The sequence below is a fragment of the Alexandromys fortis genome, unplaced genomic scaffold (assembly GCF_014885135.2).
Source record: "Alexandromys fortis isolate MF-2015 unplaced genomic scaffold, M_Fortis_MF-2015_v1.1 scaffold_54, whole genome shotgun sequence".
Classification (NCBI taxonomy): domain Eukaryota; kingdom Metazoa; phylum Chordata; class Mammalia; order Rodentia; family Cricetidae; genus Alexandromys; species Alexandromys fortis.
Window position 1 is genome coordinate 1435411 of NW_026067958.1, and position 13901 is coordinate 1449311.

At 39.5% G+C, this 13901-nt stretch overlaps 1 protein-coding gene across 12 annotated transcripts in view; it reads right to left on the bottom strand.

Moving 5' to 3' along the window:
• The window catches only part of Nebl (nebulette), a 341905-nt gene that overhangs the window by 41766 nt on the left and 286238 nt on the right, over nucleotides 1-13901 (bottom strand). For 11 of the 12 annotated variants that reach the window (XM_050152674.1, XM_050152682.1, XM_050152677.1 and 8 more), the window contains 5 exons: nucleotides 11958-12068; nucleotides 8497-8607; nucleotides 4289-4399; nucleotides 4040-4150; nucleotides 2011-2115 (listed from right to left, as the gene is read on the bottom strand). The exons of the other annotated variant lie outside the window; for it this stretch is intronic. In XM_050152674.1, coding sequence (XP_050008631.1) covers nucleotides 2011-2115; nucleotides 4040-4150; nucleotides 4289-4399; nucleotides 8497-8607; nucleotides 11958-12068 — 549 coding nt within the window. The remainder of the gene's footprint in view (nucleotides 1-2010; nucleotides 2116-4039; nucleotides 4151-4288; nucleotides 4400-8496; nucleotides 8608-11957; nucleotides 12069-13901) is intronic. 12 annotated transcript variants of the gene reach the window in all.

The following is a 13901-nucleotide window of genomic DNA, read 5'->3' on the forward strand; positions in this document are numbered from 1 at the left end:
TATTTATATATATGGCAGGACAGTCAAGGTTACACAGAGAAACCCTGTCTTGTAAAACTAAAATATAGATATAGATATAATATAAATACATGGCATTGTGTATTTGAGAAAAATCAAAGGACATGTTAGTGAAATTCACTCAGCTGTTAGCATTTAGCCCCCAAACAAGGGAGGTGCCACACCACTGCTAATCTGCCAAATACAAAAGTCCCTCACTGTCTCACAGTGTCAGCCTTGACTCTTGTATTTTCCTCATCCTCCCCTTTGTTGAGTTATTCAAACCACTCCAGAGATTCCTGACATCTACCCCTTCTAAGCACAAAGCAAAACAAAACTAAAGTTCTCTAAGGAAAACAGTGGCCCTAGTAAGTCCCATGAGGTCATAATGATCCCACCAGCGACACTGGCTAATCAATGGACAGACACCACAGGGCTGGAAGAGTAATATAAGACCTGAACTGAAAAAGATGAAAATCAGGAACATAAGGGGGCTGGAGAGATGGCTTAGAGGTTAAGAGCACTGATTGTTCTTCCAGAGGCCCTGAGTTCAATTCCCAGCAACCACATTGTGGCTCACAACCATCTGTAATGAAATCTGGTGCCCTCTTCTGGCCTGCAGGCACACATGTAGACAGAATACTGTAAACAATATAAATTGAAAGAAAGAAAGAAAGAAAGAAAGAAAGAAAGAAAGAAAGGAAGGAAGGAAGGAAGGAAGGAAGGAAGGAAGGAAGGAAGGAAGGAAGGAAGGAAGGAAGGAAGGAAGGAAGGAAGGAAGGAAGGAAGGAAGGAAGGAAGGAAAACCAGGACCATCACAGATCACAGGGATTGGTAGCAGCCCTTTCTCTGACCTTCCAGTGGGAACTGCCCGTCTCTTCGTACAGCCTGGCCCTTCTTAGGAAGATCCCAGAATCAACAGACAGTCTACCTCTCTGGAGAGTGAGAGTTGGCCAATGACTGAGAAAGTGGAGAGTATTCCAGAAGTCCTCAAGCTTAAAGACACTTGCACTTGGTTGTACTTAAGTACTAAATGACTGGGCCAATTCTACACTATTGTATTTGACTGTATGGTCCATTTGAAAATGCCATCACAAAATCCAGGTTTATACATTTATCAATTAGCAGAGGTCTACTTTCTTAACAGTACACAGGCAACTCCTGTTACAATAAAAGCAGGGAAGTTCATGGGTCGGTTTTAAACTAGTGAGTCTCTAGGTATGCTGTCCATGCAAATTCAGTGACAACCGGGAGGAAGGTCCCTTCATGTGTTTGCGTTCATCTTCACAGTAAAATTAGTGTGGAGGCTAAGACTTTTCCTCAGCTAAAATTCAGTCAACACCTGCCATTTGTGTCTAATACAAAATTTGGATTTGAAATTCCAAACAAATCTAACAACTGGAATTTATGAAAATAGTTTATTTTTATTTTGAAGAAATAAATTTGTGTGGCAAAAAACGTAAGCAATTCAGGGGGGAAAATCAGATAATGAGGGAAAAAACATCCTAAAAAAAAAATAACAGTTTAGAAGTTCAGTGTTGTTGGGCTATAGTTGAATAGCAGAACTTCTACCTAACTTGAACAAGGACCTAGATAAAGTCCCCAGAGCTACAAGAATAGATGGTTGGATGGATGGATAGATGATAGATAGATAGATAGATAGATAGATAGATAGATAGATAGATAGATAGATAGGCAATTTCAACTTAAAAAAATACAAAGTGGGCATCTCTAACAAAAATTTCTGAAATTTAAACTTTCTGACAGCCAGTAAGTGGCAAGCTCCCCACCTGGCCCCTGCGATGTTTCGGTCATAGCCCAGGAACACTAAAAATAACACATGGAATTGTCTCAGGCTGTGAATACAAAGGTTCCATGAAGCCCAAGTGACTTTTATGTTTAGACCTACATCTCATCCCCACTTTAACTTTTTACACACATGCAAATATTCTGAGATCCAAACCAAAGCTGGAATTTGTCTAGCCCTGAGACCTTCATACAGCAGCTACTCACATTGCTAATGTTCTGCTGCGTCGTCTTGATTCTCTGGATTTCAGGAGTGTCTACCACAGTGGAGTACTTGGGAAGCATTTTCTCAGCTTCGTCTTTATACTTTCTCTAAAAATATAAAATTATTAATAATTGAAATCTCTGTGTGGAGGGAGGAGGAGATGTGGGGCCACCTCCAGCTCTAGCACACCACACGGCTGTGACTTACAACTCGAGAGTCAAAGTGGATGATGACACGGTCGCTAACTCCAGGGTGTGAGCACACGGTCGCTCAGCAGCCCCACTTCTGTGCAGGCTGCCATACTCACTCCACACCATTCAGAAACCCCAGAGAGACGAACTTCTATGTCTTTTCTAAACTTGGAACCTTCTTCTGCAGTGACCCAACTTTCTGTGTCTACCTTGTTACAAGCTTCTGGATTGATGCCTTCTTTACTGTTTTTGGTAAAGATCGGTGGCTAAGGAAAACATGCTACGATTTTCATAGTTAAGGTTTTTAAACATCTCAAGTTCCTCTCCAGTGGATGAGCTACAATGAGCTCCTTTAATAAAACCTGGGTTCGTCCTTCGTACCAGGACACATAATGTTATGATGTAATTGGCATTATTTCAATACCCAACACACACTCACTTCTTCAGTCAATCTCACAAACTGATACCACTATCAAATGCGAAAGTATAGGCACCAGCTAGGAAGCATGGGAAGGGAGACTCAATCCAAGCACCCCGGTTATTGAAGGCAACCATATGGCACAGAACCACTTGCTAAACAAAGCAAGTGTTGGAATGCAGCTGTCGTCACACCCTTCCTCCCTGACTCGTGAGTCCATTTGCCCGCTTCATGTGCTTGCCTGAGATTTACACTCAGTTCATGTAGATACAGCCAGCGTCTCCAAGTTCATTGCCTTCATGCAACGTGAGGAACGAGGGACCAAACGCCGTGGCTTTAGTGCTGTTCCAACTGCTTCACAGCCCTCGGTAGGTGACTGAGGAGCAGACAGGCACCCCCACATTTCTACTCCACTGTCTTGCCACTCGCACCTTGACACTTTCTGCTTTGCTTTAACCAGAATTTGGACAAATGTATCCAATTTGGGTCAAAACTATTTTCAGCATACATTTCATTGGTCAAATTTAACTTCTTGCTTCTAGAACAATTTCCTGTTTTCATCCTCCTCTATTACCTTTTCCACTAGGATGTATTTTCAAGGTAAATTTTACAGCAAAGACATGATTAAATAATGTGTATTTTCATCCAAGTCAGATTTTATAAGCACCTTGTTCTTTGTTCTTCTATAAATATTTTCTTTTGTGATATTATCCTTCTCACTTTAGGTTTTTAAAAGAAGCAGTTTTTGTCTTTTCTTTCCTGTTGTCACCTGCTGGGCTCCTCTTCCCCCTTTTCCTCAGTTCCTTCCTCTACACACACCCGTGTGTGTGTGTGTGTGTATGTGTGTTTAAATTCAGGTTCTTCATATGAAACAAAACATGTAATATTCATCATTCTCAGAATATTACTGACCTTATTCACACCTATCTTTTTTAATTTTTTGAGGCTATATGGCAGGTATATTTTTTACTAAGAAAACTTAGTCTTCTCCAAAATTTTAGCTAACATTATCAGTTGACAATATATTATTTTCACTACTTCATTTAATTGAAGGCTATTTAAAATATTATTCATTGTGAAATGGAAATAAAAGAGTTTTAGAATTATTTTTCTATTGTATGAACAGAGTATTCAAGGCAAGTATGTAATGGAGTTAAAAATAAAAATAATGTCAAAATGTTCTTGGCCTCAAAAAGGGGGACTCACTGTGACTTTGGCACTTCATAATGGCAACTCAATTGGATCTGTAGCCACTGTGCCTCTAATAGCAATGGTAGTCAAGTTTGGTAGGAAGGGTCTCAAAAGAAAGCATTCTAACTTTGAAGGCAATATCTCCAGAAAGATGTCAATCAAAAAGACTCAGAAAGCACACAGCAACAGGATTAGCATACATTACTGCAAGCATCTTCATCCTCTACCAACCTGGCTGTAGATGTCCGATGCCCTCTTGGCTCGAAGCATATCGGGGATGTCCATATTCACCTGCATCCCTTTCCCCTTGATTTCATTCTCTAAGTCTTTCTTATATTGCTTCTACAAGAACAGAAAATAATCTCAGTTATTTGCTTAACTTTCCAGGGCCATAGTACTATTTGTGTATTTTAACAGAAAAATGGCATTTCCGCTCCTCCAGGACCTTCACGGGAGACTCCGTGCTCACACCTTCCTTACCTGGCTGGCCATCTCAGATGCCCTCTTAGCTCTCCGAACATCCATAGTGTCTGCGGTGACCTGCATTCCTTTCCCTTTAATTTCTGTCTCCAGATCTCTTTTATAGTCTCTCTGTAGAGAATAAAACACACAATACTCTGCAATCATTTCACAGTGGTGTTGGAAAAAACATAATGTCACTTTGACATCAGGACTATATGTTTTGGAATTAGGTTAGACCTTCTTCCTTCATTTCTATACAACAAGTATAATAGAAGTATGATGTGTAATAACATATTCATACAAAATCAGGAGGCTTTGTCTACTGAGCTGCAATAAGAAAAAGTACAGAACTAGATTGGGGAAGCTTTTATATTCCAATGATAAATTTGAAAATTTACTGCTAACTACAGAATTATATTGATGACTTTCGAAATCAATATAAAATTGTTGCTATTCTGGATTATTGCAACTTACTATGCATACTTCCATTCTATACCACTGGGTTTTATGGAACACTGGCCCAAGTCTCAGGACCCTAGGGACTTACATAAATCATTCTACCCCATCCTTGGTTCTACCTAGCTGGTTCAGGGATATGTGCACTTCCTTTACCATGAAGTATATCAGAAGAGTTTTGCTTTTTCTTCCTGGCTATGAATGACAACAGATTCATCCTGTCTGGGCACAGAGTCAGGAAAGTAGACTGAACTATATTACCCTTAAGCAATCTAAAACCTTTCTGAATGACCAAGCACATTCTGAAAAAGGTGTCACTAGACACCTTCATCATTGTCTGAACAAAACACCTCTAAATTTGGAAGGTTTAAAAGAGCAAATGATGTGGTGGCGGGGAAGAGACAGAAATCTTTAATAAATAAATAATATAAAGGAAAAAAAACAGCAAATGATAACACCTTCGTCCCAAACACATAAGTGTACCAAGAGCCCCAGTTTGCTAACATCTCATGGGCCATAGAAAGCCTACAGACATGGTACAAGTGTGACTACTGGGGGACACTGGCCCAACAATGTAACACATGGACACTCCCTTTAAACTCCACTTTGGATATTAAAAGTCAGTCACAAAATTCCAAACTTCAGTTGCAAAGGCTTCAAGAGCCTGTCAATCTGACAACATGAAACTTAAGTAACTAAGACTATATTCAGATGAGCCACTTAGATTACAATGATAGCAGCATCTCAGCATCTCCAAAATCTCCATGGCCCATGTGGAGCACAGCTGGCTCCCCCCTAAGTCTATTTTCTCCTCAGTTGTCACCAACTAAATTCACACTATTACACGCTATTATCCTAGCACATACAAAAAAATCTCAACTAGTGTACAAAAATGAGTGATTAAAAATCCTGACTCGGGAGGCAGAGACAGGCGGATCTCTGTGAGTTTGAGACCAGCCTGGACTACAGAGCTAGTTCTAGGACAGGCTCCAAAGCCACAGAGAAACCCTGTCTCGAAAACCAAAAAATAAAAATAAAAATCCTGACCTACTGGGGAAAAAAATGGGCTTATATGTCTCAAAAGCCTGCTACTAGGCAGATGGTGAAACTCATAGCTTATCCTTATTCCATAGTCCTTGTTCCAGAAGAATGCTTTCAGCTGGCTAGAGCAGTCATTCCAGTGATAATAATGAGAATTATTATTATGAAAGCTCCTTTTTCTAGCCTTGAATCCCTACCCTGTTGCAATACACTCTAATATGCTAAATTGAGCTAATGCTGGATGCAGCCTCTAAATCAGGATAAGAAAAACTCATAAAAGTATGGCTGTTGTGATTTTAAAGGCATACATGAAAAGAGGAAGAACTGAGACAGAATCTGGTCTAAGAATTCACTACAACTGTTGAAATCACACTATGCCCTCCTCCATGCTACTCCGTATTGTATAATTCTGGCTTTGGGGCTCTGTTTTGGCTTCACATTCTATTACAGAAGAAGCCTCTGACTACATTTTGACTGTGGCCCCTTGGTGGACCCCAAATCACACCATCTACAGACATCACTTATCTGGCACACACTCATTTCTGGGACTAGAAAGGGAGCCAGCCTACAAGTTTATTAGGAATAATTTAAATTGGAGGCACATGTGTGTGCTAAAATCATGCCAGGGAAACTCACGAATTTATGGGGCACACCAGGTTGAGAAAAAATGCAGTGCTCACACCTGGCCGTCATAAGCAATGGATACCTAACTCTGTGCTGGAGTGGCCCCAACAAGCCTCTAATTCCATACCTGGTGTGTGTCAATGAGCAAGGATCAAGGACTCCCTGACCTGGCTCAGTTCCCCACTGTTTGACACAGGTACCCAGCTGCTTACTCAGCTCCCTGTTCACCCCACCTGGACCTGTGCCTGGCCGGATCTGTTCCCTGAACCCCAGCTGTTCCCTGCTCCTGACCCATTTCGACTTGGGACCCTGTTTTGCCTTTACACCTCAGGTTTCTGCAGCTTCACTCTCAGGTTTCAACTCCAGCAGCAGTTGCACCAGCAGCTTGTTCTCCACACCAATAGGGTTCATTTTTATCTACATTTTCATCCACACAGACTCTTCCTTAGCCCACTTCTAAGAGCTCTCGAACTTTGAATTCTGCCGCAGCCTTTTTTACTTGTATTCATACATGTGTGTGAATGCGTATTTACATACTCACATATATTGCATGTGTCTGTGATGCGTAAGAGTTAAGAGTAATCAAGATAGAATAGCAATTAGAATAAAAAAAACTTTCATTTACTTTGTCCAAGCTACCAAGGTGGGTGAGTTTTATTACTAATTATTGTCACTGAAACTACTAAACCTCATGAATTTGGCATTGTTCAACATATACTGACATTGTGGAAAGACACAAGAACGTCCATCTGTGTTTCTGACATAGCTCACTCATGACAGCATCAGTGCTGATAATGAACATGGTGCCTTAGTTTGGGGCAGGAAAATGAAATGGATTTAGAATAGTATCAAAAGTAGTAATTGATAAGCAGAATCAAGGTGACATCTAATACTTGTCTGGTGCCATTTCAAGAGGCAAAGAGATAAAAACAAGGGGAGAAATTATAGGTTATGATTTGGGCATGTCATGTTGAGATCATACACATGGACAACAGAATTTTCAATGGCTTCATATTTACATCTACATTACAAAATATATAATTTTTCTGAAAGAGGCAAACTATATGAAGTAATGAAAAAGAATCTGCAATAGTAAATGAAAACAAAACAAAGGAAATGATCCAGCATAACTGCATTTAAGGCTTATTTATGTCTCTGCATATGCAAGACCATGTTTGCCTATATATCATACATATAGATCTGGAAGTCTCAAACTTCCAAAAAGGGCCAATTATGCCATAAAAGTCACAGTATAAGAGTCACAGTAGCTTCCAGAGCAGCCCTAGAGAAGCCCCACTACCAAACTCTGAGATAAGTAAGTCACCTTCCTTAATCTGCACCCCAGCTTTCTATATTACTCTTATAAAACAGCCTTATCCTAAACACTATCAAACTCCAGTGACTTGCTCGTACTTTCAGAATTACTGTGGAGATTCAGGAAGCATGGAGCACAATCCCAGGTAACTCCCTAGAAAATGTACATATGGTCTGACCCCTTCAGGTTCGTTATGCCCACATCTTCATAAGCATTGCATGAAGAGAGAGTGGCACGGAATGAATGTGCATGGTCATTCAAAATATATCATGTCGTAACCCAAAAGCTGGCTTTAGAAATCTCAAGCGCAGATATAAAGTGACAAAGGGTGTCTTCTAAATACATGGAAACAAAGATTGTACTCACATTAAAATCTCAACATGTGGTTTCTATGATTTTCTCAAAACACTGGAAACACAAATATGCCAAGCAGAATATAAGCTAATCTACAGAAAATGGACTACAACAGTATTTATCGTAGCCTAGACTAACACGAAAAGTATTGTAACACAGGAATGACATGTGTCAGGGTGTGTGTCCATGCATGCATGTATCTGTGTGTGTACTCTATTAAAATGTCTCTTTCCAGGCTTTCTTTGATGTGTTTAAAGTCTGTGAGTGAAGTGGAAACTCTAAGTTTTCAAATAAACATCATGATTTGAAATAGTGTCCATTCCAAACTGTCAAACCAGTGCACAAAGCTCTGAGAGACTCCATGCACAAATCCAGTTGCTGATATGATTTTCTGAGTACAATAGAAATTTCAAGGTCTGCGTGATCCTCCACTCACCTCACTGGCTATCTTGGCAGCTTTTTTGGCACGTTGTATTTCAAGGGTGTCAGTGTCAATTTGCATTCCCTTCCCTTTAATTTCCGACTCCAGATCCTTCTTGTATTCTTTCTATAAAAGCAACATTGAATACAATTTAGCCACACTGTGGACAACATATACTTGTAGTCAATGATTAAAAAAACTACTAAACATTTTTTTTTCAATGACCAAGAGAGGGCTGTGAGATGACTCAGTGGATAAAGCACTTGCTATACAAGCATTAGGATTAGAGTTTAGATCCCCCAGAAGACACATAGACTAGACTAGATACATCAGTTAGCTCTGGGTTCAGCAGAGACCCTCAGTAGAGAGAATCAGAAAAGACACTCAGCCTCTGGACACATACCATATATATATATGTGCAAACACACATACAAAGAATGTTACACACACACACACACTTTAAGACTAAAGAAAAAAAAGGTAAATAACCAAAGTCCAAAAGAACGGAATGTTTATTAATATGCATAATCCCCCAGAACTAAGTAATTTGGGGAGTATGCATAATTAGAACCACTATTCTGACTGGAGATGTTTTATACTGTTAAAAAGGCAATTGTTGAGTGAGAATTTTCGTGAAGAGCTGTCTTGGAGCCTGAGATACAGATGGGTTCACATTATAGGAAGAAGATTGATAATGAGACCACAGTGCTCAACAGCCAAGCCATGTGACACCACAGATGATTCCTACTGGTCCTTCTTGTCTGTGAAACAGGCTCCATGGGAGATCCACAGTGAGGAAAATGAGGCACCAAACAAGGAGCCCATCATTAGTGGGACTTTGGAATAAAAAGATGGCTTTCTCTAGTCTCTGTTTCTATATGGCCAGGCCAGTCCTTTTGTTGTTGTTGTTGTTCTAAAGCATCATGGCTTGTTGTTATTCAGACTACCATATTAGCACTCAATTTTCAACTGGACCCTACCATTTTAAGTATAAAATAAACTCTCCAGATATAACTGACAAGCAATAACAAGACTGACCCCTCAATGTAGAGTGAACATAGTATCACAGCTGAAGAAGATTGCTCAGGTTACTAGCAGTCTGCCCTGTTTCCATAAGAATTTCAACTGTTTTGATCAATTTCTGTGAAGAATGCAAACAGGCATGCTTTGACTTCTTTACCTATATGTATCACTTTTATTTCCCGCTGTTATTTTATTGTTCTGGCCACACTTCTAGCACTGTATTGACTGGAGAGGAGATAATGTCCAGCTCTGTCTTGTTTCTGATTTTAATGGAGTTGCTTTGAGGTTTTCTACATTTAGCAGAAGTGCAATGGGTTTGACAGATATAGCAGCCTTTATTATGTTGAGATTTGTTCTCTCCAATCCTGTTGTGTCTAGGACTTTTATTATGAAAGGATGTTATACTTTGTCAAAAGAATTTTCTCTATCTACTAAGATGATCATATATTTCGTCTTTAAGTCCATTTACAAGTTTTATTACATTTATCAATTTGCATATGTTAATCCATCCCTGCATCTTTGAGACAAAGCAAACTTGGTCATGGTGAATATTATTCATGAGTACCTATGTTCAGTTTGTTGCGATGTCTCCCTGTCAGCTCTAATTTTATTAATTTGGATATTCTCTTTATTTTAGCTAATTTGACTAAGTTTTGTCAATCTCATTTATCTTTTCCAAGAACCAACCTTCATGTTATTGCTTCCTCACAGTGTGCTGTTGGCATATTTGTCTCTAGTTCTTTAATTTCTGCCCTGGTTTCAATTAGTTTTCCTATCTACTGCTTCAGTTTGGTTTGTTCTTGTTTCTCCAAACCTTTTGAGTGCATTATTAAATTATCTGTTTGAAGTTCATCTCATTGTTAATGTAAGCACTCAGAGCAATGCATTTCCTTTTAAAACTTTTTTCATTTTATCCCAGAGATTTTAGTAAGCTAAGTTTTCATTTTTATTTAATTCCCAGACGTTTTCTGTTTCTTCCTTAATTTCCTCAAAAGGTCAAATACTTGACAACTGAGTTGCTTGATCTCCATCAGTTTGCATATCCTCTGGTGTTTCTCTTGTTATTTATTTTTTGTTATTTTTGTTATTTGCCAACCAAACTTTACTTGACCGCAGTCAGATTGAATGCATGAAGCTACTTTACTATTCCTAAATTTGTTGAGTTTTTTGTGTATTAATATATTATCCATTTTAGAGAAACTTCTGTAGCATGCTGCCAAAAGCTGTGCCTTCTGTAATGTGTGGGAAGAATGTTCTGTGAATATCTATCAGGGTCATTTGACCTATGATGCCGTTTAGCGCCAGTGTTTCTCTGATTATATTCTGTCCATTGGGGAAAATACATATTGAAGTCACTACTGTAACTGTGTCAGGGTTAATCTGTGACTTAATGCCCAATTGCTTTATAAAATTGGGTGCAGCCAACATTGGTGGACATGTGTGTAGAATTATAATGTCCTCTTGGTGGAGCGGAATGAAGTGACCTTTGTCTCCTCGGATTAGCTTGGGTTTGAGGTCATCTGTGTTAGTTCAGAACAGCTAGGTCTCCTTGTTTCCTGGTCCCATTTGCTTGGATTATTTTTTTTTTCATCTTTCACTCTAGTCAAGAAAGAGAGGTTTATTTCTTGTAGACAACAAAAAGGTAGACACTATTTTCTAATTCTTTGGGCTCGTCTGTGTCTTTTCATTGGAGAATTGAACCAGAGTGGACAGTCCTGAAGCAGAAGAGACTGGGTTTCTTACCAGGTGTTGGCAGCCAATACAGTCAGGTACCTATAGCAGGGTTCTTAGGTCAGAGTGGGTGGAGGTGGGACCAAAGTAGAGACAGCCAGGTCTCTCACCAGGTGCTAGAGGCCATGTGTGTGCCGGGTGCCTGGGAGGAAGGTTCCTGGGTGCATGTGAAACTTTTTAACCAGAAAGGGTCTCATCAAAGCCACGATGTTATAGCAAAGCCATGACAATACAAGGACTAGGAGACGGAAACTACATCTCGGACACTTCACTTCTTCTTATAAAGTTCGTGTGTAATGAGAAACAACTACTTTCACTCCATACAGAGCTTTAACTATTTAGCGACCGGCTGAAGACTAGAAACGTGTGTTGCTTAAAGAGAAAAACAGCACAAGCCGCTCAGTTGCAGCTGCTTCCAGGACAGGGGGCCACACCCGCCTCTGTGGGGACCTTTTCCTTCCCTTCCAAAAGCAAGCCAAATCTCACAGGAGTATCTTGCATATGACGCAGATTTCTCTAAATTGACCACTTTCGGCCCCACAGCATATAGAAAGATTGTGAGGGAGAAGTTACCTTTGATCTGCTTCCTGGGAAAAGCCTATGACATCATCTATCATCTACACATGCGTGTTGTGTCATATGGAACCTTTGAGAAAGCTACAACGGTAAGGAAAGATGCTGAAAAACGCTCTCATTCTGACCAGCTAACAGAAGCCACTCACCTCGCTGACCATTTCAGACGCTCTCTTTGCTCTTTGAATATCAAGAACTTCTGAACTAAGTTCCATTCCTTTCCCTTTTATTTCATTTTCCAAATCTTTTTTATATTCTTTCTGCAAGACAAGAATAGAATATTTCATTTGAAGATATGTCAGCAGCTACTTTAACTCATATGCCAGTGTATGTGTCTCCTCGAGACCATAGACAGGAGAAAATATTGCTAGGAAGGAAGAAAATTAGATGCTGAACATTCCTGCCTTTTCCCATTGACGTTTAATTTTCTCCTCTATCAAACTCAAAGTGGCATCCACTTTTGCCCATGTTTCATCCTTTCTCCCAATATCTTTTGGCATCATACTGAACTTCTTTAAAAAGATATCTTCTCTTCAAGTGTTGGAGAAAATCTTAAGAATAAATATGCTTCTTGCATTTGAAGTAATTTTGGAAATATCTATTTAATGTGAATTTCTAAAATAACTGACTGGAAAAGAATTACAAAGCCAAAGGTTGCTGTAGCCAGAGGTATTTTTAAGTTTGTATTTTATTGAAAGATCTGTTTTGAAAAGATCTGTCTTAATATCACTTTTTTTATTTTTTAGATAGAGTCTCATAAAGCTCAGGCCAGCCTAGAAATCTCTACGGAGAGAAATACGACCTTGAAGTACTAATCTCTCTCCCCCTCCCTCCAGAGTGCTGGGGTTCTAGGTATGCACTGTCACAGCTGGTTTGTGTGTGCTGGGAGGGCAAGCACCCCGCCAGCTGAGCTACATCCCAGCCGTTGACACTATATTTTAGGTAGACATGGCAGCTTTGCAGACCCTTCTTTATAAATTATTCCCTACTGAAAAACTGCTTATTTCCTTATTTACTTCCATTATAAAACAAGATCTTATTCCATCAAACAAGGTTTGATTTTATGACTATTTTGCTCAATAAAAATTATAACTCCCTTTGATAATCAGAGGTCAGATTCCAGTTAATTCTAAAGTTCCTGTCATGTCACATGCCCCCCTCCTTCATAAATCATTAAATTACCCTGATTTCTGATCAAACAGTGGCTTTAGGGGACTTTGTCAAGCCTGCGTGTGATCTTGGAAGTAGCTCTCAGTCAAATGACCTTGATGAAAGTCACAGCCTTGCTACTAATTTGGTCGTGTGACCTTTAGGAGGCCTTTGAGTAACTCAGTCTCCATTTCCATCTTGATAAAAGGAAATAAAATAAATGTTCTATTAAAACCAAAGGGCAATGGAGAAAAATCAGGCAAAATATTGGAGCAGCCAAAGGCCTTACATAAAACATACATTTTAAACTATAAAGTGATACTTTGGAGACTCTAAATGGCAATATAAAACCATAAGTATAGAGCACAGAATCCATTTACAATTACTGGCTTATACGTAGAAATGTATAATTGTATTAAGTAACCAAATGGCTTTTTCCATTAGATAGCTCTGTGTAACTAAGTAAAAGATTGGCCGTTGTGAACGAAGTACTTGTGAGTCTTCTAAAACCCATGTGTTGCAACCTTTACTCCATTGGAAGTTAACTGGGTTTGATGAGGTTACAGGTTAGGGCCCATGATGAGACTAAAGGCTCCTTAGAAAACTATAACAGAGACCCCTTGTCACCTCTGCTGTGGTGACAGTAGAGAAGCAGCCAGTGGCAAGCAAGAACAGGGCTCCCACCTGGAGCCAAATTCACCAGCACCTTGATTTGGGGTTTGGTTTTTAGAACAAGAACTGTCTGATTTGAAACCATTCAGTCTATGATATTTTGTTCTCATAGCCTCAAGCTGCCCAATCCAATGAATAGTTTTGCCAGCCTCTTTACCCGTCCAGTTCAGACATTCAAAATCCTAAGTCCAAATGCTATTAAGTGAATCTTGCTATGTTTTGATTATAGGCAACTCATAGCATTATTGTTCTGCATGCTTCCTTTGAAAGGA